Genomic DNA, 22270 nt, shown 5'->3' on the forward strand with positions numbered 1-22270 from the left:
AGGTTTATGATAAGAAAGAAGAAAGTATCAGTGACAGATAACAAAATACAGGATGAAAAGGCACCAGAAACTGAAATCCTGTTTCAGAAGAAAAAAGGATGTAGGAAAAGCAAATCTTAGCAGAAGTGAGAATCACTGCCATCCACAGGATGGCCAAATTAACCTCAGTCAGGCAAAACAAGGATGCAGTCTGATTACAAACTGGTGAGCTTTATTTAAAGGTATACCCTCATTGATTCTGTCAAGCATCCTAAAGAAAGATTAAACTTCAGCTATTAATATTACTAGCTAGTGTTTATATGTTAGTTGTTCTCCTGGGATACTAACAACTCACTGCATTGCTATTGTCTCCTACTATAATTCAAATCTCTCCCCATCTTCACCATATCAAGAGAGTATTTTTATTCCTGAAAAAATAGCTGAGAAGGTCATTCTTCCAGTATCCTAATTATTCCAAATCCTGACCTTTCTGTGCCAGAAAGAGAATTCTGGAAGACTTCATCTGAAGACTGAGATTTCAGACCTGCTGGGGACTTGTCCTTTTAAAAACTTGTAAAAGTTATCCAATATACTCAAGGTACATAAGACATGTTTCATCACACATTTATATCTGTGACAAAAACCACACACAGTCTGGTAAAAATAGTTTCCAAAGGAAAAACAATACACTTCTCAACCTCACATTATAAGGCAATTTTTATTTAAGCCTCGAAGGAGGTATTTAATGCAACGTACATACGGATTCCACTGAACCTGCTTATGTTTTGGTAAACATTTTAAGTGTAAAACTCCCTTATTTAGGCATCTGTGTTGGGTTTGGTCATCCTACTTTGTTTTTTAACATGCAAATCTCTGATTCACGGCTATTACCATTTCCTACAACTTCAAAAAAATCCCCAGTCAACCACCAAGAAAAAAAATCTGAAGTGCTGGAATAATTAAAATCTTTAGTCAAATAGGCTGTAGCAAACACTGTTTCTTAACTATCTGTTCAGATATTTTAGCAAAGCAAGCTCAAACCAGCTATTCAGCATCTATAAGGCCTCAAGTCCACTTCATTTAAAGCAAAAATTAATATATTATCACCAGTGAAACTGTACCAAAGAGCAAACAGAATTATAATCCAATGCCTCTTCCCGAAATTTTTTCTTCATGTTCTAAAGTAGACCTTTTCATAACAGAAGTTATATAACCCAGTTTTTAAATGAGAAAATGTTTTTCACAGCACAGAAATTTTCACAGAAAATATGAAAAAGCCACATGGCTGATTATTGCCTATAGCTACATACTGGTGACATTTTGTTTTATGCCAAAAAGACTGCATTTTAAACCTCACTTGTTGTAAAAGTAATGTTTTTTCTTCAGTGCTGCAAAGACCATTTAACAGATCTTTTATTTCTTTTTTGGTACCAGAATTCTAAAACCAAACTTCTCAATGTAATATATTTTATGAATACAATGCCGGCATATTTTAAACAGCCAAAGCAAGCAGGATTTTCATTACTCTTTTATTAGTAAGTTCTGGTCTGGGAATAGACAACTTTTCCTTCCTTCAAGTGTTATTTCCCCAGTGTTCAAGTGTCATTCTCTAGCTGCATGGCTTTTCATTTCTCTCATGCTTGACTGAGTATGAGTGACCAACATAAAACAGGTCTGTATATGCCAGGTTCCCATTAACCCTTCCCATAGAAAGTATCTGAATCACAGAGAAGCATTTAAAAGTGTTAGAGATGAGACACACCTGATTGGAATGAAACTGGTTAGAGAAATAAAAGATCCCCACTCAAACTTGAAGTGAAAAATATTTATTTATGGCATGCAAAACTATAAAAATTACTAGGAAAACCCTCACAAGATACATCGCAGTAGCCAGACAAAGCAAGCAAGTATTTTTAGTAATGCTTACTAGCAGAGTAAAGCACACAACATTAAGAAGCAGTGTTGGGGTATTAGAAAAATATTGTCCACTGGAGAAGTATTATTGACAGGTAAGAAAAATTGTCTGTTCTCCAGAGTAGACAAGGTTGATCTTCAACCGGATGGGACTGGTATTGCATTTTCCTCTAAAGAACAAGAACTATTTAAAGAGATTTAAAAGAGATGCTAGAGATACTATTCTAAAAGCTCTATTTGCTGCAATCATGCTTATCTGTTATAGAAAACTAGTGAAAGAGCAGCGCTGTAAATCTTCTGAGGTGTTTTCTATTTAGCCCAGAAGATAGGAATCACGTCAGTTGGGGCTTCACACTTTTTGTGCCTTTGCAGTAAATGAACAGACTCTCAGATGCAGGTTTTAGCTTCTTAAAAAAAATAAATGAAATCTTCTAGGTATTTGTTTAAATTCTGGCACAGAGAAAAGAAAGGGAGCTTCAAAGTGTACAGAGGCATCAGTTTGAAGTTTTTCACGTAAGGGGTGGCACAGTAAGGCTTTATTTTTCCAACTGTCAGGAGGTAAGACAAGAGTCAGAAACTGCTGTTTCAGAAGCCTGAGGAATAAAATCTGCTTTCCAGAAGGGGAAAAAGCAGCTGAAAACATTAAAAAGAAACGCCCCCTTCTCTAAGAAGATAGAGCCTGCCATACAGTTCAACGTCCACTGAAAATGAACAGCCCTCCTTCAGAATACAAACAAAGACCACCAGGCTAGAACCTCAGCATTTCAGGGAACAGCTATTTCAGAAACCTAGGTGCTGTTAAATAAGCAGAGAGTCTTTTGTTCGGGATTTTTTTGTGTTTTGGGTTGGTGTTTTGTTTTAAGACCAACTTAGGATTACAACAAGCTCTAAAGAGCATAATGTTATATGTAGCAGAACCTGAACATTTGCTGGAACTGATTATTTAAAAAAGAAAATAGAGCATGAGTCTATCAAACCTTTCTTCTACTGAAAGCAGCTATAAAACTGGTTTCATAGACAACCACCACCCTGCTGTATTCCTTTCAGATCATAGGTATTATGACATGGCTTATTACAGTACCTGGAATAATAGTTACCTTTTCCATTTCACTGTGATTGTCCTGTGAATTCAGTGGGAGCAGGATAACCTCACTTCTGTTAAGAGCTTACTTATTTGGAAGAATGAAATTCTGCTCAGGCTGAAAGAACACTTCATTTAAACTGATGATGAAATATTTCAAGAAAAGAGGATTTCAGAAGAATGGCAGAATAACCTTAAAACATATTTTGGTTTACTTTTCTGTGTGTGAATCTCAAGTGCTATTGCAGGAAAAGCAAACAGGACTTTCGTTACAGCTTTTAAACCATGCAAGAATTTTGGGAAACTATAGTTCTGAGGAAGATTTTCCTGAAGGTATCTTCATGCACGCAGACTTAAACCGTCATCCTGAGGACAGAATATAGGTCTTATTTCAACAGATTTTTTTTTTCCTTAAAAAAGAACCCCCATCAATAAACTCAATTTATGTTCTTAAGCGATGGCAGCTCATTCATCACACCTCCCTAGTTAACATGGAGGCTTAAGTAAGCCCACTTCCACCTCACGGCAAATGACTTAAGTGCGGTACCTTTATTTCTTGAAATGAAAAAAATACCCAAACCAAAATAAACCAACCCAAAACAAAATCCCCAACAAACCAGCTGCAGTGGTTTTATAGTGGTCTGATGGCCTTATCTTAGCCATCCCCTCCTTAACAAATAACATGCAAATTAATTCCTAGGTTTATACAGTTTAGTATAAAAGAAATAGAAAACCTCCATTCAGAAAAGAGATTTGCACGTAAGATGAAAGTCAGTTGTTTCTGTTGCTTGACTACTAAGACAGATCTAGATTTCTGTATACAAATAAGCTTTCTCACAAGAAGTCAGTGACTGAAATTGTTATGATCCTCATTAGAAATATGAGCACATCTAACCAAATGAAGCAGGTTGATGTAAATCCAGAGTAACAACATAGCAAAAGCACATGACTTTGGAATTATTATAAATCCAGTTATTTGCACTCTCTTCCAATATATGTAAGCTTGCATACTCCAGAGCCGGGGAGGGGGGGAGAATGTGTCTACAATAAATGGACCTTTTCCCAGAGTCTGAAGAATGAACCTGCAGGATTTAAAAACTAAATAAAGGACTCAATGGGCATACAATGAGTAACTCCCTCAGAGAGCAAAACCATGCCATGTGGTATTTATCCATATTTACTATCCTCCTGCACTATGAATTTAACAAGTGCACATTACTGAGGGGAAAAGAGACAGGAAAGGGGTAAAAAGTAGTTAGAACAGAATCTTCAATGCTGCATTCATTTTTTCAGCTGCGATGAACCAAAGCATCTTTACACACTTGACAGTCCTAGGTTACTACTCCCGTGGAGGTGTTCGGGCAAGGGGAAGAAGGATGGGTACAGACTGAAAATATTCCTAGATGCCGCTGCGTGGGATGGCTGGAAGACTGGCTCTTCGGCAAGGAGAACAAGGCTGACTTGTCAGCAGACAAGGGAAAAACCCAAGATCTTCACCTAAGCATAATTTCTGGAAATGAAATGTGTGAAGTTTGTGCTGCTCATTTTTATCAAGTCACAGCAAGGCTGGAGAAGCATCAGCCATCCTGCATTTTTAGCTAGCAGCTCTCCTATCACATGGATTGTTTACATCTCTTTAAGTGTGGCACAAGAGAAAACCATCTAGTCAGAGACCAAACTTGTCCACCCTGAAAATACGTAATTTGAGCAGAGAAGACACCATACTACACTATCAACAAATTCTAGTAGACTAATATCAGCTCTCCCTCTTATTTGGCTGTTTATAAAGATGAAATGCTTGAGACACATCCATCGTATTGTGCACATATTTGAATTCTATCATGAAATACACGTAACACACACAGAGGCGGTAGTTTAAGAACACAGAACAGATACAGCATATGTACAATTTTCAAAAATGTAAATGCACATGTAGATTAAAAAGAAAAAAGTGGAGTTTTTTCACCTCCTGAAGCAGATGGGATATTGCCATTGATTTCAATGAGGTCAGGTTTACAGTCAGAAACTCTGCAATTTTCATAAGCACCTGGGAGGGCCACTGCAAGGTAGTGAACTTTATGCATTGACAGTAATGTAAAGAGTTAAAAATCTACATATGCTTTGGTAATGTTCTCTTACAAATGTAATCAGCTATTAAGTATGCTGCTCTAACACACTGGCAAGAATACTCCATTTGTAAAAATAAAAAAATTTTAAGTGAAAGTTGATTTTGCAATAGCATAAATTTCACTGCAGCACTTTACTTTTAGAGAGGAAAAAAGGATCACCATGTTTCCAATATCAACCCTTAAATTGTGCAGACTAGCAAAATTTGATTTTCTAGGATGCTAAAGGGGACGAAGGGGGAAGCAATCACACAATATCTAAGTCATTTCATCTCCACATAAGTGACTACAGCAACTATATAACGAAGACTTTATTTTTACTACCTGCTCATTACTTTTGATTTCTGACCCTCTGCCTCCACAAAGATTATCTTCATTATTGTTTGCGCTCATTGCACCGTTGCTTAATTCTGGAGACCTAATTAGGTTTGATCCGTATCTGTTCCCACTGGGTTTTGTCGTTAACACTGATGCCATCTTGTTAAAATGTGGTAAAGAATTTTCATTTGACCCTTGAAAAGTTTCAGAAGATTCTTCCAACGCCACGTAATTGTCTAGCATTTTTGCTCCAGCCACTGATTGATTTGGGCCTTTTAGCATACCAGCTGTATTTGGCATTTCAGAGGTAGCATCAGAACAGTCGTCTTTGAGATCAGATGAAGCAAAACCTATCTTTTTACCATTAATAAGTGACATATGTTCTTCTAGATTCATGCCAGACACCTGCGTGCATACACATGGAGCTTCTAAATGTAGATCATTGACCTGGTTGTTCTTTGGTTCTATTTTTGGTGGACTACTAATAGCAAATGAATTAAGATTTCCCTTTGAAAAAGCAACCTCATTATTATTGTCTAGAGGTGGCAGCGACTCTTGTGTTAGCAAGTGATTTTTCCTAGCTAGTGGTCCACTGTTGGTTACAGAAGTAAAAAAGTTATTTGTATCTGTAGGTTCAAGTGGTAGCTTTGGAAAGGTTTTAATTTTTCTCAAAGAACCTTTCTTAAAAATGCCATCTCTCTCCAGGTCAACAACACATGATTTTATATCCAAAGCAACACTAGCAAAACTGTCAGTATACACAGCATGTTTGTCCTCTTCTTTGCTCTTTGTAGCTTGAGTTGCAAGTTGAGAATGTTGAGTTTTCTCATTATCCAGATCAATTTGCATTTCCTTTAAACCACTTTCTCTGCCAGTCACCATAGTAACTACAGAAGAGTCCATATGACAGGTAGCTGTCACATCTTCCACTGCAGACGAATCACCTGTTATGTTGTTTTTCTCATTTGAATATAATTTAGATCCCAAACTTCTCTGACACATTCTTCCCCTCCATATGTTATCACAGACATCTAGATGCAAAAAATAGATGCTTATATTACATGTGTATTTAAACCTTCTAATCTTTCCCAGCAAGTCTCTATATTGCTTTTTCTGCCACTGCTGTTACGTATCTTCAGTATGTTACACAAATTAATTATTTCTGGACAAGTCACTTTTAATCATAAAGGATACCCTAAATATAATAATTACGTTCATTAAGAGTTGTATGTCCTCTGCTCCCCACACCCAATCCAAAAATACTTAATAATGACTTTTTGATATCTAGAAAGGAATATATAACAGGTAAGTATAGAAACACAGTATTTTAAAAATCTTCAGATATGTCAGGCAATCTAAAATTCTAGACTAAATACATTTTAAGGTTACCTTGAGAAGCACCAAATGATTCAATTGAAAGAACCCTTCTTCCAACAGCAGAGAGGCTTCGACAAATACTACTTGAGGAAGCAATCTTCAGTTTCTCTTCACATAATGACAAAATGCTCTAGAGAGAATGTGTTAAATACTTATTTAATAATTAATAGATTTGTGAATTTTGACTGAAGTGAATCATGTTAACTCACACTGTACATGTGAGCTATTACAATGCTACATTGGAGGTCTTTGTTGCACTGTTCATTATACTGTGTGTTTCTATTATGTGCATGAATTAATTTCTTATTTTTACCATGGGCTACTATGAAATTATTTAATACAGTTCAAGTTCTAGCCTACAGTTAGAACACTAAGAACAACTGATAGAAATTAATAATCTTAAATGTTATCCTTTATGAATAACATACTGAAAATGTAGAAGGCTAGAGTGTGGATTATTTTTTAATGAATACAAAAACCTTGAATAGAGTGACACAGGCAGGATGATGAAAGTTCTTAGTACCAAAATTACATGAAAAGTAAATCCTGAATCTTTTAAAAACTACAAAATATAAATATCTAGAAAGCACTGTTCCCAATCAGAGAAAGCTGTCATTGTCAGACCACAAGAAGAAACAGTATTATACATCTCTGATCTGTAGCCTGAGTATCATTTGATGGCATTAAGCACTGGTCTCACACACAATTAACTACAGACATTCACGTATTTAAAAACCTGTCACCACGGGCAGGAAGTAGAAGAGAGCTGCCACTCCAAATGCATCCCACTGTTTCCTCAGTAACTCTTCCTTGATAAACACTGATGAGACCTGATACAACTCTGAGGAGATGCTCTTACTTCCCCATTAACCTGCTCAACTGCTCTTCTGCTGTTGTGAGTAGAGGAAAGAAAATGGCTCTGTTGGTTCATACACCAGATTGAGGAAGGACAGGAAAAAGTGAGGGAGGTATCTAGCTGTGCTGGAGTCTAGTGAAAAGCCTAGAAAAGCCTATGGGATTTCCCTCTATATAGCTCCCTCCACTCCTTTTCACCCAAGAAAGGGCCCAGTGGAAAAGGAACAGAAGAGAGAATAGTCACATATATTCATATGTTCTTCATATATTACCCCAGACCAACCTTGACCCACTCTGGTTTTGAGCTGATGTAAGTAGCCAGCAATAGGTTTCAGGGACTATAAACCAATTGGAGATGACAGGGGATGCTACAGAAGCCCTTTTCTGACTATGTTAGAAAGTAAATGAATAGAAATAGAGCAGTTGATCAAGGAGGCTCTGTGTCAGGAATGGTCTCCTGCCTGGGCAGTCCTCAATCAGGGAGCCAATATTATTTGGTTTATAAAAATGAATGTATTAATTTTTCTGTTGCAGCACTCTTTCTGCAAAGTACTGATTATAGGTGTTATACCATTTAGAATATACATTATCAGCTCAGAAAAAAAAACCCAACGCAGAACCCCCCAAAAAACAAACCCAAAATGAACCCAGAAAACTAGATAGCACTACTCTGAAGTAGAAGAACTGAATCCAAGAATAGTCACATTTGAACAACTGTTAGTCTCTGGCTACTGCCTGTAAGTCTGCATAAGCAATGCATTAAAGCTAAAAACTTTCCTACATCAATGTCAAATAACACTGTATTAGGTAACCAACATGTAGAATGTAAATTCTTTGAAAACATAATCTTGAAAAATTCTATATATCTTCAATTTCTTTCTAAAATTTAAAGATTAAATAAGAGGATAAATGGAATAAAATACAAAACCAATTAAGATATCTAATAAAATATTACTGAACATTTATATATTTACAGAAAACTAATTAGTAGTAATGCTTTGAACAACACTGCTTCAGACATGCCAAGGAACAGAGCTTTCCTGGGTCATGGCTCCCTCCATCCCTTTCTTAAATACAGTCCAAACATCGTTTGAGACACCATACAAATTTCACAGCATAATGCCTGTACTCTTATTTCTAACAGTTTACACAGAGTGAGTTAAGTATTAAATAGGAAGAAAGAGTTAATGAGAATATTTAGATCCACGAGTATATTCACCCAACCTTAAAAACCAAACCACTGTAAAACATTTACATTTGCTTTTCAGGTTGTATCTCCATTAGAGTAGGAAGAAAGAAGAATTTCTGCTGAGACTGGGAAAACCTCTGTTTCCTTGCAAAATCTGAGCATACTACATATAAAGACCATCTCTCTATTAAGCACACAAAGAAATGTTTTTGACCCTTTTTTTAAACAGAGAATTATGTAGGGCTGTTTTACCTCAATGTCTGGCCTATTTACAGGCTTCTCTTCTTGCATTTGTTCCAGTAGAGTATGCAGATCTTGCCCAAATTCTGATTCTGTCTCAGGTTCTACTATATATTCTATTGCTGCTTTCAATGTTGCACCCAAAGAATAGATGTGTGCCTGCATGAAGTTTAAAAAAAAAAAAAAGCATTAAACATGCTACCAATTCTGTCTCCCCTGCCAAAAAAGCTCTGAGATCACAAGGGATACAGCTTACATTGTTTTCATTTTTAATGTAAAAGGTAACAGGTTACTGGAAAGGTGGTTTAATTTAAACAGGAGGAAGAAAACGGGCTTTAGTCCTGCTTTGGGGGATATGCTTGTTGCAAACCAAAAGAAATAACCTTGCGTGGTCCAGCTAGAACCCTTTTTTCTTCCTCACCAATAATCAGTATTACAATTGTTCATTGGCTACAGTTAAATATAAAACTTAGCCCCACGTGCGTGCAAGTAATACTTAAGTTAGAAGCATGCTGGGAGACTGAAGTGGCATTGCTCTTAGCAGGGGAAAAAATTAGTTTGAAAAACAACTTTATATGCAGCAGTATTTTAAGTGCTATCAAGCATAAAGAAAGTGAGCAGAAACAATACAGCATATCATCACTTATCTCTGAAGACACTTAAGAAATTTAAGAAATACTCCATGTTTGCCACCTCTGCTTCTCTTAAAGCCCACAACCCTGCAATGAGCTCCAGTAAAAACAGAGGTGAGCCAACAACTTCAAGTCTATAGTGCTAACACCAGACAACACAGCTACCTCTTAATTTTAAAAGTTTTCTGCTACTTAAGAAAAAAAACCCAAACAAACCAACACTTTACCATCACTGCTAAAGCAGATCTGAAATTTATCCATGATGGCTTGTATTTCATTTTTATGTTCCATTCAGAAAACACAGTTCAGTAAAATTTATAACCAAGATTATAAGTGCAAGTTTCTGTAAACATTTCAATGACAATGTAGTACAGCCAGGAATTCAAGTGTACTGAACACTGCCCTCTCAGGTTTAAAAATACAAACATAAATAAAAGAATGACCTGATTTGTACATTAAATCTGGTTGTACTAATGCGTTTGCTATATGCTTTACTATTTTTCACCCTAGAAAGAGGGCTAACTCTAAGGTCAAAAGCAATTTCCTCTCCCTTCACCCCCCTCAATTTTCTCATTAAGGTGTACTACTGTCTCTAAATTGTATGAGGTGACTTGTTCCACAGGTACGCAGATGTGTTTGTTTTCTAGAGAAGTGGGGCATCTCCATGCAGGGGAGTGCAACACCACCTCACTAGGGAGCAGTGTGTGTGAGCATGAGGCTTAGACAGTTCCACCTCTCCTGCCTCCTCCATGCCCCCCCGCAAACAAAGAAAGCATGAACTAGTGCTGACTGCTGGATCTAAAGTCTTAATTTATCCTTGGGACACACATCAATATTAGGACAAAGGTCAGAAGAACAAACCATATGCCATCTGATCTAAAAAGAAAAGATAAAATTTTCTGCAAAACAGTAATTCCAGTCTCAAGTTCTACACTATTATACAGCTTCACCATTAAGCAGGAGAGGTAACTGAAGACTTGTTTTTGAGAACCTGAGAGGAACTCAGACAGGAATTGTTATGGTTTTAAATTTGATTTAGCAGAATAATGAATGCTGTTCATCTGTTCCAAGAGTAAGGGTTACTTCCCCCACCCCCTTCACCACATTTAGCTACTATAACCCACTTAGCAGCAGTAGCCCTCCTGAGCTACGCTGTTCACAGACTGGCATCATCTTTTTTTCCTGGGACCATCAACCAGACTGCGTTGGCAAAAGGATATGAAGCTATGAAGCCTGAGCAAATAATCCACTAACAAGGTGACGGGAAGTCAGTTATTTCTTCATACTTCCTGAAGTTACAACTACCCCCACCCATACTTATTTCAGCTGCAGAAAAAGAACTCCACTCTGGACTAAGAGACCTACTCAGAAAACAAGCACAACTCCTATTAATAAATGTTATTTATTAATGTTATTTATTATAAATGTTATTTATTAATAAATGTTTAGAGGATAATGGTCTTATAGCCCACACAAGTTAACTTGCTTGCACAAACTAACTAGCTATAAATTAACACCCTTCTAAGCCTGCCCAGGACAGAAGGCCAGTAACTGCCTGAAAAAAAATAAATTTATAGATTTATACTTCAGAATATTACAATCTGTGAAAGAAATTCAACCAGAATTTCTTCCCAGCATCCAAGAATTTATGAAGATTGTTTTTCTACTTCAGAATGTTTAATGAACTTTTGAACAGTGAGGAGGAATTGTAGAGTGTAAGAGTGTAGAACTTATTCCTTTGTTTTGATATTAAATACTCTGTTTCAGTGAGCTATGTCATTTTGCATTTCTCAATGGACAGTATAACAGAAAACTCAACACGAAGATAAAAAGAACACAGAAACAAACTCGTAAAAATATAATACAGCTCTAAGGAAATTCTTGTATAAATGTAACATTGTACTGTGGTAGTTTAATATTATTGATATTACTAAGTTTTTCCATGTATTTGATATGATCTGCAACAAACGACAATCTCTGTTCCACAAATTGACTTTAATAAAGAAATTAATCACTAAGAACTGGAGAAAAAAATAACATACAAATTATGGATGTACACTACGCAGACCAAGGACTGTCAAAATACCTGATGAAATAATGCCATAGAGTGTGGGGACACCTTTGAATTCAGAGGGTACTTCCAAACAGAATAACCAATTCCAGCCTCCCTATAGCACTCCTAACATCAGAAATGGGTAGAAAAATTGCTTTACTAGGAAAATTTGCTTCTAGACTCTGACATCCACTACAAAACTGACACCAAGCTTCACTGATACTTTAAAGACAGTATATCGCTTATGTGCTTTTCACATCATGCGGCAAAAGTAAGCAACACATTATGTTTGTACTGTCAGCAAATCTTGCACTTCTATTTATTTAGTACAGTGTTCTGTTTATAGAAATTTTAATGTTAACAAAGGCAGCAGCAGCAACGAAAATCCATCTACTTATTCATGCAGGGGTAGGGAAGGGTGGGGAGAAAAAGCAACTACGAGCCTCCAGAAAGATAATGTTGTAACACTTGGTATGTCTTTAACAACTCACATCAAGAGACAGGCTATAGCAATGAAGTAAGAATTAAAACAGTTTACCTCAAATTGTCAACTTGACATATTTCTCTTTGCCTATTTGGCATTTAACAAACAGAATACTTGTGGGAAACCCAGTGAACCAGAATATGGATGGAAAACATTCTGGTTCCTGCCTCCTGTTTTTTGTTCAGTTCAAAAGTGGTATTTTGCGTGTGTCTACCGGCATCACTTTCAAGGCTATATTATCATATGATATTACCTGTACATTTATGCCTCTCCAAGAGATGTGTGTGATTCCTCAGCATCTGATTTTATTTACAGAATGTCGTGTCTATTCTAAATACACAGTACATCAGAATAGACAACAGTTTATCTAGTCTTCTCTCAGTAAGAAATTTATAAGAAATAAAGTATTTCTTATAATACAGAAGAATAAGAAAGCACATTTTAATATAATCTCATCGTATACCACTCAAATACTGACTCCAAAAGCAGGACAGAAAGATGAGGAACTTTGCTTTGAGGGAACAAAAATTATGCCTTTTGACAAATTTTCTGCATCCACATGAGGATGGATGCGGACATTATAGGACACAGGAATAGGAAGGGCAGAGCAACATATTACCTCAGCCCACTTTTTCCAATTAATAATTTCTGTTCACTGTGGGGTGTAACTCATATCCCCTAGCCTGCCTTTAAAAGCACAGGCCTTTGAGATGCAAGCGGGCAGGCTTCCACTCCATCGATTTTGCTGTCCTGTTTTAAAAGAAGTTCACTGCTTCTTTTCTTGTACAATGGAAAGCCCAGTCTCATACTGAATAAAGAATGAATGTTTCCCCCTCCACAGAAAGTTGTTCTGTCGAAATACTTCCTGTCCTCTGACACCCAGAAAAGCCAGTTTTAAAGCTTGTAATTAATTTCTTATGTCAAAACATTTACTGGGAACTTCAACATCTTTTCCAACTTGAAACTTCAACGTAAATCCCCTTTTACCCTTCCCCTCTCCCAGCTCTCCAAACACCACCACTGCTGCCCCTCCACACAAGAAAAAAAGGAAAAAAATTCAGCTATTTAATTAATTTAATTAATTTCCTGAGCTTACAGTAAACATGGTTAATATGTAAGGTATTCCAACATAACCCTGTCTCTGAACTGGAGCAATGAGAAAATGAGTTTGATCATCCACTAGGTGGGGTGTTCCCCAAGCTTATGCATCAAATCTGCTCTACTTACCACGCTGTTTAGCCTTAGGAAGAAAATGTCACTTTCTGGGAAAGGAGAGCAAGATGGTAAATGTATTATGAAAAGCAAATTTGTAAGTGTAAAATATCTAATGCTCACTAGAAGGGACTGCTCAATAAAAACACTCACAATTAAGGTTTTTTTTGGTATGTTACAAGGAGAGAAACAAATAGGAAAGGGCAGCAAACAACTTCTGCTGCTGGAAGACAAGCAAAAACTGGTACTATACTGGCAGTTAGAAATTCTCTTAAAGAATTAAGAGGATCCCCCACCCCAGCCCCCCCTTAGTTTCTGAAAAACTCCATGTTTTAAATCTAGCTAAGGAGAATAGTTTTTGAATTATACTAACTTTTGCATTACAGGATAATAATATTAACAGCTGATAAACAGCATGCATTTCAAGAAAGATTTAAAAGAAAAACAAACAACCCCCTACCCCCCAAAAAAACCCAAACTAAACCCAAACTAAAACAACCTCTTCACAGTTCCTAAAGTTAAAGACTACCTGTAACTTGTTAAAAGAATATACAGACCGTGCTGGCAAGACTGCACTACAGTATCAGCTTCAAAAAGGATGGGGGGAAGGGAGGAAGTCACATTAGGAAACTGGATCTCCAGATTTGGTCTTAGAGAATATCTTTGCCCATCTATAACCCAAAGTTAGCAAACATAAGAATTGTAGGTAAAATCATAACTGTATGCATCACTGGGAAGGCCATTATGGAAATAACGTGCCCTTTAAAAATCAAAATGGCAACACAAAGAAAAGATGTTTGAGAGTAAGACACAAGTATGATTTGAGGTTCTGAAAGTCTTCCTTTCAGCAACAGGCTAAGGGAGCTCATGTATTTCAGAGAAAAAACTGAAGGTCACAATCATATACTAGAGTGGTTTCCAAGACAAAGGCATAACAAGACTCAAAGGTAAAAACAAACAAAAAAACCCCCACCAAAACCCAGATAAAAATTTAAAAAGTGAAGATACTACATATTTTTAAAATGTTCAGGCTAAGTACTGGAAGGACTTACCAAGGGAGAGGACAGCTTCTGCCATCATGTTAAAATTTTATATCATGAATGAAATATATTCAAAAAGGCTCCTGTCAGTTCCAATCAAAAGTTACTTGGCTTGCTGCATGCCATTTTATGACCATTTAACACTATAGGAAGTTAAATCAGAGAACAATAATGATCCACTCTAGTTTTAAAATCTGCAAATCAAAAGATCAAGAGAGGAAGCAAGAGCTCCAGGCCTACACACGGAGTGTGACAGAGGCTCTGTTGTACTACTGCTTGGCAGGGCTAAAGAACTAAGCTTCTATAGGAACTCATACTGGCAGACAAACACTACAGAAGAAAAGCTGACAAAAGAGCTTTTGAATAGTGACTGCATAAGCATTTAGCATATTGCAATTACGAATAGTGACCATTTATATTTTGTGTTGAGATTTCACCAAGTTCAAAAATGTAGGTCTTCAGCAGAACTGAAAAATACAGACCATAATAGAACTAATATGTCCTGTAAAATATTTATGACTAAATGATACGCTATGGGAATAGTGCAAGACAATTCTTGGGTTTGACATTCATAACTGACCCTTATTTTACCTTGCAGGTTTTTTTTTTATTGAAATCACTGCACATTATATAGATGTTTCTGCCCTTTCACAATTTAAAGCATTTAAAGGTTCCATAACCGAAATCTTCAGTGTTGTTACAAAACTCAAGGTTATATAAACAAATTCAAGCTAATGCTTAAGAAAATTACTACTGGGAGAAAACATTTTATATTTACCTAGGTCTTTTTTCAATGTAGCCACTCTAAAATGCCCTGGTTTTATGTAAAAGAAAGACAGTAATATTCTTCAGCATCAAAATGGAAGGGAAATAGGCCTATTATTTTTAATACTTTCCTTCTTTACAAAGGGACTAAATACCTTTCTGCATAACTGTAATTACTGGAAGGTGCTGCATTAAATATTAGCTTTTTATTAATTTGGCACTTTGGATGTGTAGATAATTAGTCTGCAGAATGTGCTAAACCACTGTAGACTATTCACAAAACATGGTAGCAAATGCTGGAAAAAACAGTTTCAACCAAAGTTATACTTGCAGTTTGTCCCTTCTAACTACATCTGCTACTTGGCTTTATCCGAAAAAATTCTTCCCCAAAAGACTTCTAAAAAAATGGTCACAAAAGTGCAGCTACAGGTCAGATTTTCTCAAATAATCCACTCAGAATGGAAGTTTGCAGGTATTTCAACTTTCAAATTGCCTTTTAATTTACCACACAACTAAGCGAAAGCTTTCAAGTTTTAATATGTTCTTAAGGGAACGTCAGGTGATCAGTTTACATCACAAAGCACAAGCAAGGCTTCATAGATACTATCATCTAAAACACAATGCTACAACAACATAGGGAGAAATGAACCAAGGAAAATCCAAATGCACTTGGAAAGAGCACGTATCACACGTACTATGACTGAATATCGTCTAGTCCCTTCATTTTGTTTTACTATGTGTTGTGACCTCCATTTACATTCAGTTTGAACCAAGGAGCTTAACCTAGTACATCACTCTGATCTCACTGCTTTGTAGTTGTGGGCCTGTCTGTAATTGTTCATGACAACTGTTTTATCTCCATTAATTTGTCTAAGCTTTATCCACGTGCAATCTTTTTGTATCTATGTTTTGCAGCAAGAATTTCCACAACCTAATGCATAACGAAGAAGTCTTTCCTCTTGTTTGAATTCACCCGTGTTCATCTCATTGTGCCACCTTCTTCTTCATTTATGAGGGCTGGCAAACACTCACTCTGTGGCTGCCACCGTGGCATGCTTCACAGATTTCTAGCATAACTTCTCCCTCAGGGCATCCTCTTCCAGGCTAAAGAATATTACTCTAAGTAATTGCTTCTTTTATGAATGCTGTTTCACCATCTGGTCCTGGAAATTTATTTTAGTGCTAATTTTGTCAACTTGGTCAAGAGTGTCAGAATAGACTATTATTTGAGCCAAATTTTTGATAATTCCCCATAAAGAAGAGTTGCGAGGTAAGAACCTCCTGAAGGTCCTACAAGATGAAAGTGGGTTAAAAAAAAAAAAATCAAACTGTTTTCCTGCTATGGCTTTCTTTGAAACACTCTTCTGTATCTTGTTCATCTGCAATCGCTGCAGACTTTGGGCAGCATTTCTGTGTTTTGATAGATATAGAAAGAAATTTGCTAGTTGTTCAGACTTTTGTAAGCTTTTTGCATAGTTTTTGACTTACTTCTAATCACCTCCTTAGGCTGCTGTATACAAACCTCTTCAGGGTTTTTTTGACATCTTCTTTTATAGGAGAGACATATTTGTTTAAAAAAAATCCTATGATACATTTATAGCAGTCTCCACATTACCTGCAAACACTTCAACAGCCATATGTTTTGGCTTTCCATATGGCTATGTAAAACACAGGTGACTGCTGTCCATAGACTAAATTGACAGCATCTACAGCAGTAATTCATTTGAAAAGCAATATTGTCAATCCAGAGCTATATCCAGAGATAAAAAAGAAAAAAAAGTCAGAAAATACAAACTTTTCAACTGGACCTCAGTACAGTTTCAAGAAGCTGTTACCTTAACTATTATAGTGAAGACATATATCTTGAGCCACTGGCAGTCACCTTTGTAAACATTGATTTCACTTCAAGAACTCACCTGAAGATGAACACACACAGAAGCTTGACCACATTTAAACCATGTTACATGCATGAAATTACTCATGTGTTTGCAGGGTAGAGGACACAAATTAAGAACTGTTTTCTTATACTTCCATCCCATTTTCAGGCTCCCTTAATCACAAAGATCAGCACCCCAACACACAGGAATAGCATACCAGCTGACTCCTGTCCTGCAGCACTGTAGAGTATAATTATGACAGGTAAGGAAGAACACGGAGACCTCAGATGTTAGATAGCACAAGTTAGACACACTTACCTCTAAAGCTTCTTAAACACTATGGTTTTTTTTTTAAACTCCCTTTGAAACTAAGTTTCATGTCACAACTCTCCTCATGATTTATCACCATTAACCTCCTTACTTTTAAGTTACCTGCCATATGTAATTCATTTATCACTTAATTAAACTAACACAATTTATTCCCTCTAGTCAGAGAAAAAGGAAACTTGGGAAAACAGTTATATGCATGCTGAGCAGACTAGCTCCGTCTTCTCTCAACTGTTTAAGATTTTTTCATTGTATTGAAAATATTATGTAATTTTAGTTACGGAAGTTATTTGTTTAAAAAAAAAGTATATTATTTTTATCTTAAACCCAAGAGAAGGTGCCTACTGGTAAAGTCTGTCACTCATTGAGCCGAGTAATGCATTTGCACAATCCTGTGTTGGGGGATGCTTACTCTACATTTTGGAGCTAAAGAACTGAAGTGCAAAACTTCCAGTTAAGGACACTATGGGCCAATAAACTCAAAGAGCACCCTAGTTCCTTTACCATGCCATAAATCAACATCATCAGGACTCTGATACATAAAATATTTGAACTGGTTACTGTACAGAACACTCTTCTTTGAATCTATGTAGATTTTTTCTATTTTTTCCTTACAAGGAACATATATAGAACTGCAAGTGTAAAAACCTGGCCACACACTTCTGGAGTATCCCACTGTGTATCTTGTTAAGAGCACATTCAAAATACTCATTTATACAGAACAGCTGTAGGTGACCAAAATAGCAAGTGAGTAGGTAGCTGTCATTGTCTATATCAGGAATATAAACAGAGGAGGGTAAACAGGAAGGATTTTGATTTTTTTTTTTAGGGGGTGGGGATGGGGCAGGGAGGGTTGGGGGCTGGTTTGGGTTTTGTTCTGTTTGATTGTTTCATAGAAGAATGATTTCTGCAGAAGTAAACTTTGCTCCTTTTTCTCTATTCAGGCATAGAACTCATGTATAACATGATAGAATTTGAACTGTATAGCCCACAAACAAAAAAAACTTTTGAGGGAAGTGTAACATACATATTTCATTCAAGTGCTTCTTCAAAAACTGATTAGATCAGCACCCCTGAGTAAAAACGCAATACCTGTTGCCATTACAACTGAGAGAAAGGAAGAGTTGGAGTTTTTTGCTCCTGAGGAAAGGAAGTGGAGAGGGAGGTGCTGAGCTCTTCTCCCTGGTATCCAGTGATAGGACTCATGGGAATGGTTCAAAGCTGCACCAGGGGAGGTTTAGTCCGGACATTAAGAAGCATATCTTTACCAAGAGGGTAGTCACACACTGCAACAGGCTTCCTACAGAGATGGTCGATGCCCCTAGCCTGTCACTGTTTAGGGGCATTTGGACAATGCCCCTAACAACATGCTTTAACTTGTTCAGCCTTGAATTGCTTAGACAGTTGGACTAGATGATCATTGTAGGGCTGTTCCAACTGAAATATTCTATTCTAAAACCTGCTCCAGTGGTCATCTAAGAAAGCTTAAGTCACTTGCAATGCATTTCCCAGGACACAAGATCCTTACCTTCAAAAGCATGTTCTCAATTGTTCTCTGATGCTTTTTTGAAGTGCTGTAACTAAGGAGAACGATATGTGAGTGACAGCTATTTTGTCGTAATCCTGCTTGCCAGCCTTGTTGACTAAATCTCAAGAAACCTAATAAGATAACTCTATGACCATCTAATTCACAGTGAAAACTGGACTAGTGTTAAAATTTTATCTGGAGATTAGGAAGTAATCCATTCTGCCATCTACTTCTAAGTCAATCAGTTCCTGAGCCTTTTAAAATGAAGGTGGGGATTCATGAATGTTCTCATACATCTGTGAAATGGCTCTATTTTCAGATGATGCAAATGGTAAAAATGAATTGTTTGTTACAGTTCCAGGGAATATTAAGTCTCCAGATCCAGCCTAGCAATGATCATGGATCTTTTAGTGACCTGAATATCCACGTAAACAGACAAAATTAATGAATAAGAAATTTTTTGATAACAAGTAATGTCAAGGAATAATTTTGCTGAGGTCTTCATGTTGCCTTTAAGGGTTCAGGCTTACACTTGAAAAGCATTTTCAAACATTCTAAAGAGTAAATGATGGAAATAAGCTGAAAGTGCAATAGAAAGTTAAGTTCTTCCAGTAACACCAGCATGATGATGGGCCCACCAAAGAGTGAACAGGTAACACCAGAAACTGACAGATAATTCTGCTAGGACTAAGGAAGACAACTTCATCCATAGCTGAGAAAGTATCAGTACTAACCAGAAGAGTTTATGTGGAAGAGGCTGGAGATAAACAACCGATCCAAAACATTTGTGCATCTTTAACATTAAGAATCATAGAATACCAGGCTGAAAAGGACCTCAAAGATCATGTGGTCCAACCTTTTTTGGGAACATTAAGGAGCCCAGAGTTTTATGACACTGTACAAGCATAACTGGAGAAAACAATGTCTTCTTTTCCATAGATTTTTTGCTCATGATGGGAACTATTTGCAAATTTATCCAACACAGCTCCTCAGGCTTCTAAAAGAGTAAACTTCAACTACCACAAGAACCAACTGTTTTAACACAGAACACCAAGCTCTTTTCACTCCCAATCTTTCCCTCACAAAAATCCTCAAATAAGCTGATCTGAAAAATGCTTTTGTACATCAGAGGATAATCTTCTTCAATCTTAAAGAAAATATGTATCTTAGCTTTAGTAATGCCTTCTTACAGGAACCTATAGCCAAGTGATGAAGAAGCCTAAAATGCTACATACTGTCATTGAGCAGGTCACCCGCACAGTCATTTCTCTTCTGAAGACGTTTTTATGCCTAAGAGACAGACTATTCCTGATAAAAATAGAAGTCAGTCTGTGAAAAGTTTTGCCTCTACATCTGAAACATAACTGTAAAAATACTGGCAATATGCTCAAGAAGCCAGTTAGAAAAGACCAGTAGGACAACTTTGCAAGCTCACCTTCAGAACAAAGCAACAAGCTGTAGGTATTTGGAGGTAACCAAATTAAGTTTTAAGATATTCTAGATATTAAAAAAAAAAGACTGCTGTAAAAAGAAAAATCCTGTTGGCCTCGTATTCTTCCCTTAGCTCATTGTGTAAAGCAACTAAAGGGTGATATTTGCTCGGTATTAAGTTCCTGAATGGAACCTCAATTGGGCTGATGATGTAAAACCAAGAGCAGGAGGATTCAATTTCCTCTTCTATAGCACAGTAGAGGCACAGGTAACCAAATAAAAGTAATTTATTTTTGTCACTGAAGGAAAAGACAGCTTTAAATAACACTCAGAAGATAGAACGATTTAGACTACAGAAGGAGATAAGTTACCATTTGCTGAAGATAAGCCTTGCTGCTGTTAGATAGAATTAGTCTCAAGAGAAGGCTACATGAAATTAAGGGAAACAGAATTCAAGAAAAAAGGCACTAGGTGTTTCAAAAGCCTTATTTCCCCCATCAGATAAAAACAAACCCCAAACCCCCCTAGGAGAACATGTAAAAAGTTTTATTTTTTCCTCCTGCACTGAGAGCTAAAGAAAGAATAGAACAGTAGAGATAGTCTCATAGCATTCAAAGCTACTGCTTTAAAAGACCAGGGAAGTGGCAAAGGCAAGACTTCCTTTATACATTCTGCTGTTTTGATTTGGGAGAAAGAGGAAGGCTTTCATATTTAGAGAAGGACCAATAGCTGCGACCTGAGCACTAGCTCAGTCGTGATCAGCTATTGAGAAGTCTCGCAGCAATGAAGCATCAGCTTAGTTTTTTCTTCAGCAGGACCAATATATATACATATATATATATAACCTGAACCCTTCATATCTATTCCCTAGAGCAGTAGGTTTCATTTGGCATTTCAACCCATGCATTTACATGCATATAAATTATTTGTATGTATATGGTATATATCAATCCAACTGCCTTGTTACATTTCATAGCAATAAGCCATATCTTAACTATTTAGTTTAAAATATAATACATTTTAGCTTGTCTTTTCTATTTGCACTAGTTATACCACTTTGTGTAGAACTGTTTATTTTTAAGGTTGTTGAAACACTTCAACTTACTTTTTTAATAATATAAATCAACTATAACCCACTGAGAACTGCAGGTTGACAGCTGTCACATTCTCGCAAAGCGACAGGCAGTATTCAGCCTTTTCTGGTTCTGACTCTCTCCCAGATGAGAGATCCCCATACCCCACACTCCTGACACAATAGCAAAAAGCAAGAACAAGTTCTAGATGAGGAAAGAGAGAAGCGTGAACTATACTTTCTTCCCACTCTCTATCCCATATTTCTACCTTCTCTTCATGGTAGTATTCAACTCTGCATCACTGTTTCAGGTCTTTTATTTCTGAAACGTTTTAATCCTGCTGCATACTGAGGTTTCTGAACTACTGCATTTTATCACCTCTAAATAATGGAAGAAGTCATTAAACAGAAGCATTATCCAGTCTGCTTTAGATATATATATATAAAAAATAGGCAGACAAGACTGAAAATTCTCTGTTACAGAGGCTCACTAGAACAAGCAAAATTGAATAGCCACATTATTAAAAGATTATAAATGCAAGTTCACACATGGCAGACATTGGTCCTTCATCCCACTGAAAGCTCATATCTTAGAAATGTGGGGTTCTACATCAATGAACCTCTGTGTAAGACTCAATGGCAGTTTTGTGATGCAGACAAGTGGCTGTTTGAAACTGGTTTGAGACAGGCAATGTTTTTAACCTGAGGCAAACTTGTATTGTACTGATAGAAATAAAGCTATTAATGAACTCACCAATATTTCACTAATC

At 36.7% G+C, this 22270-nt stretch overlaps 1 protein-coding gene across 1 annotated transcript in view; it reads right to left on the minus strand.

Annotated features, from left to right (window-relative positions):
- Positions 1-22270, minus strand: part of KNDC1 (kinase non-catalytic C-lobe domain containing 1) — a 68081-nt gene that overhangs the window by 33270 nt on the left and 12541 nt on the right. The window contains exons 4-6 of the mRNA XM_064463874.1: positions 9092-9238; positions 6808-6925; positions 5425-6449 (exon numbers count right to left, since the gene is read on the minus strand). Of these exons, the coding sequence (XP_064319944.1) occupies positions 5425-6449; positions 6808-6925; positions 9092-9238 (1290 nt within the window). The remainder of the gene's footprint in view (positions 1-5424; positions 6450-6807; positions 6926-9091; positions 9239-22270) is intronic.

Source organism: Phalacrocorax carbo, chromosome 12 (genome assembly GCF_963921805.1).
Source record: "Phalacrocorax carbo chromosome 12, bPhaCar2.1, whole genome shotgun sequence".
Taxonomy (NCBI): Eukaryota; Metazoa; Chordata; class Aves; order Suliformes; family Phalacrocoracidae; genus Phalacrocorax; species Phalacrocorax carbo.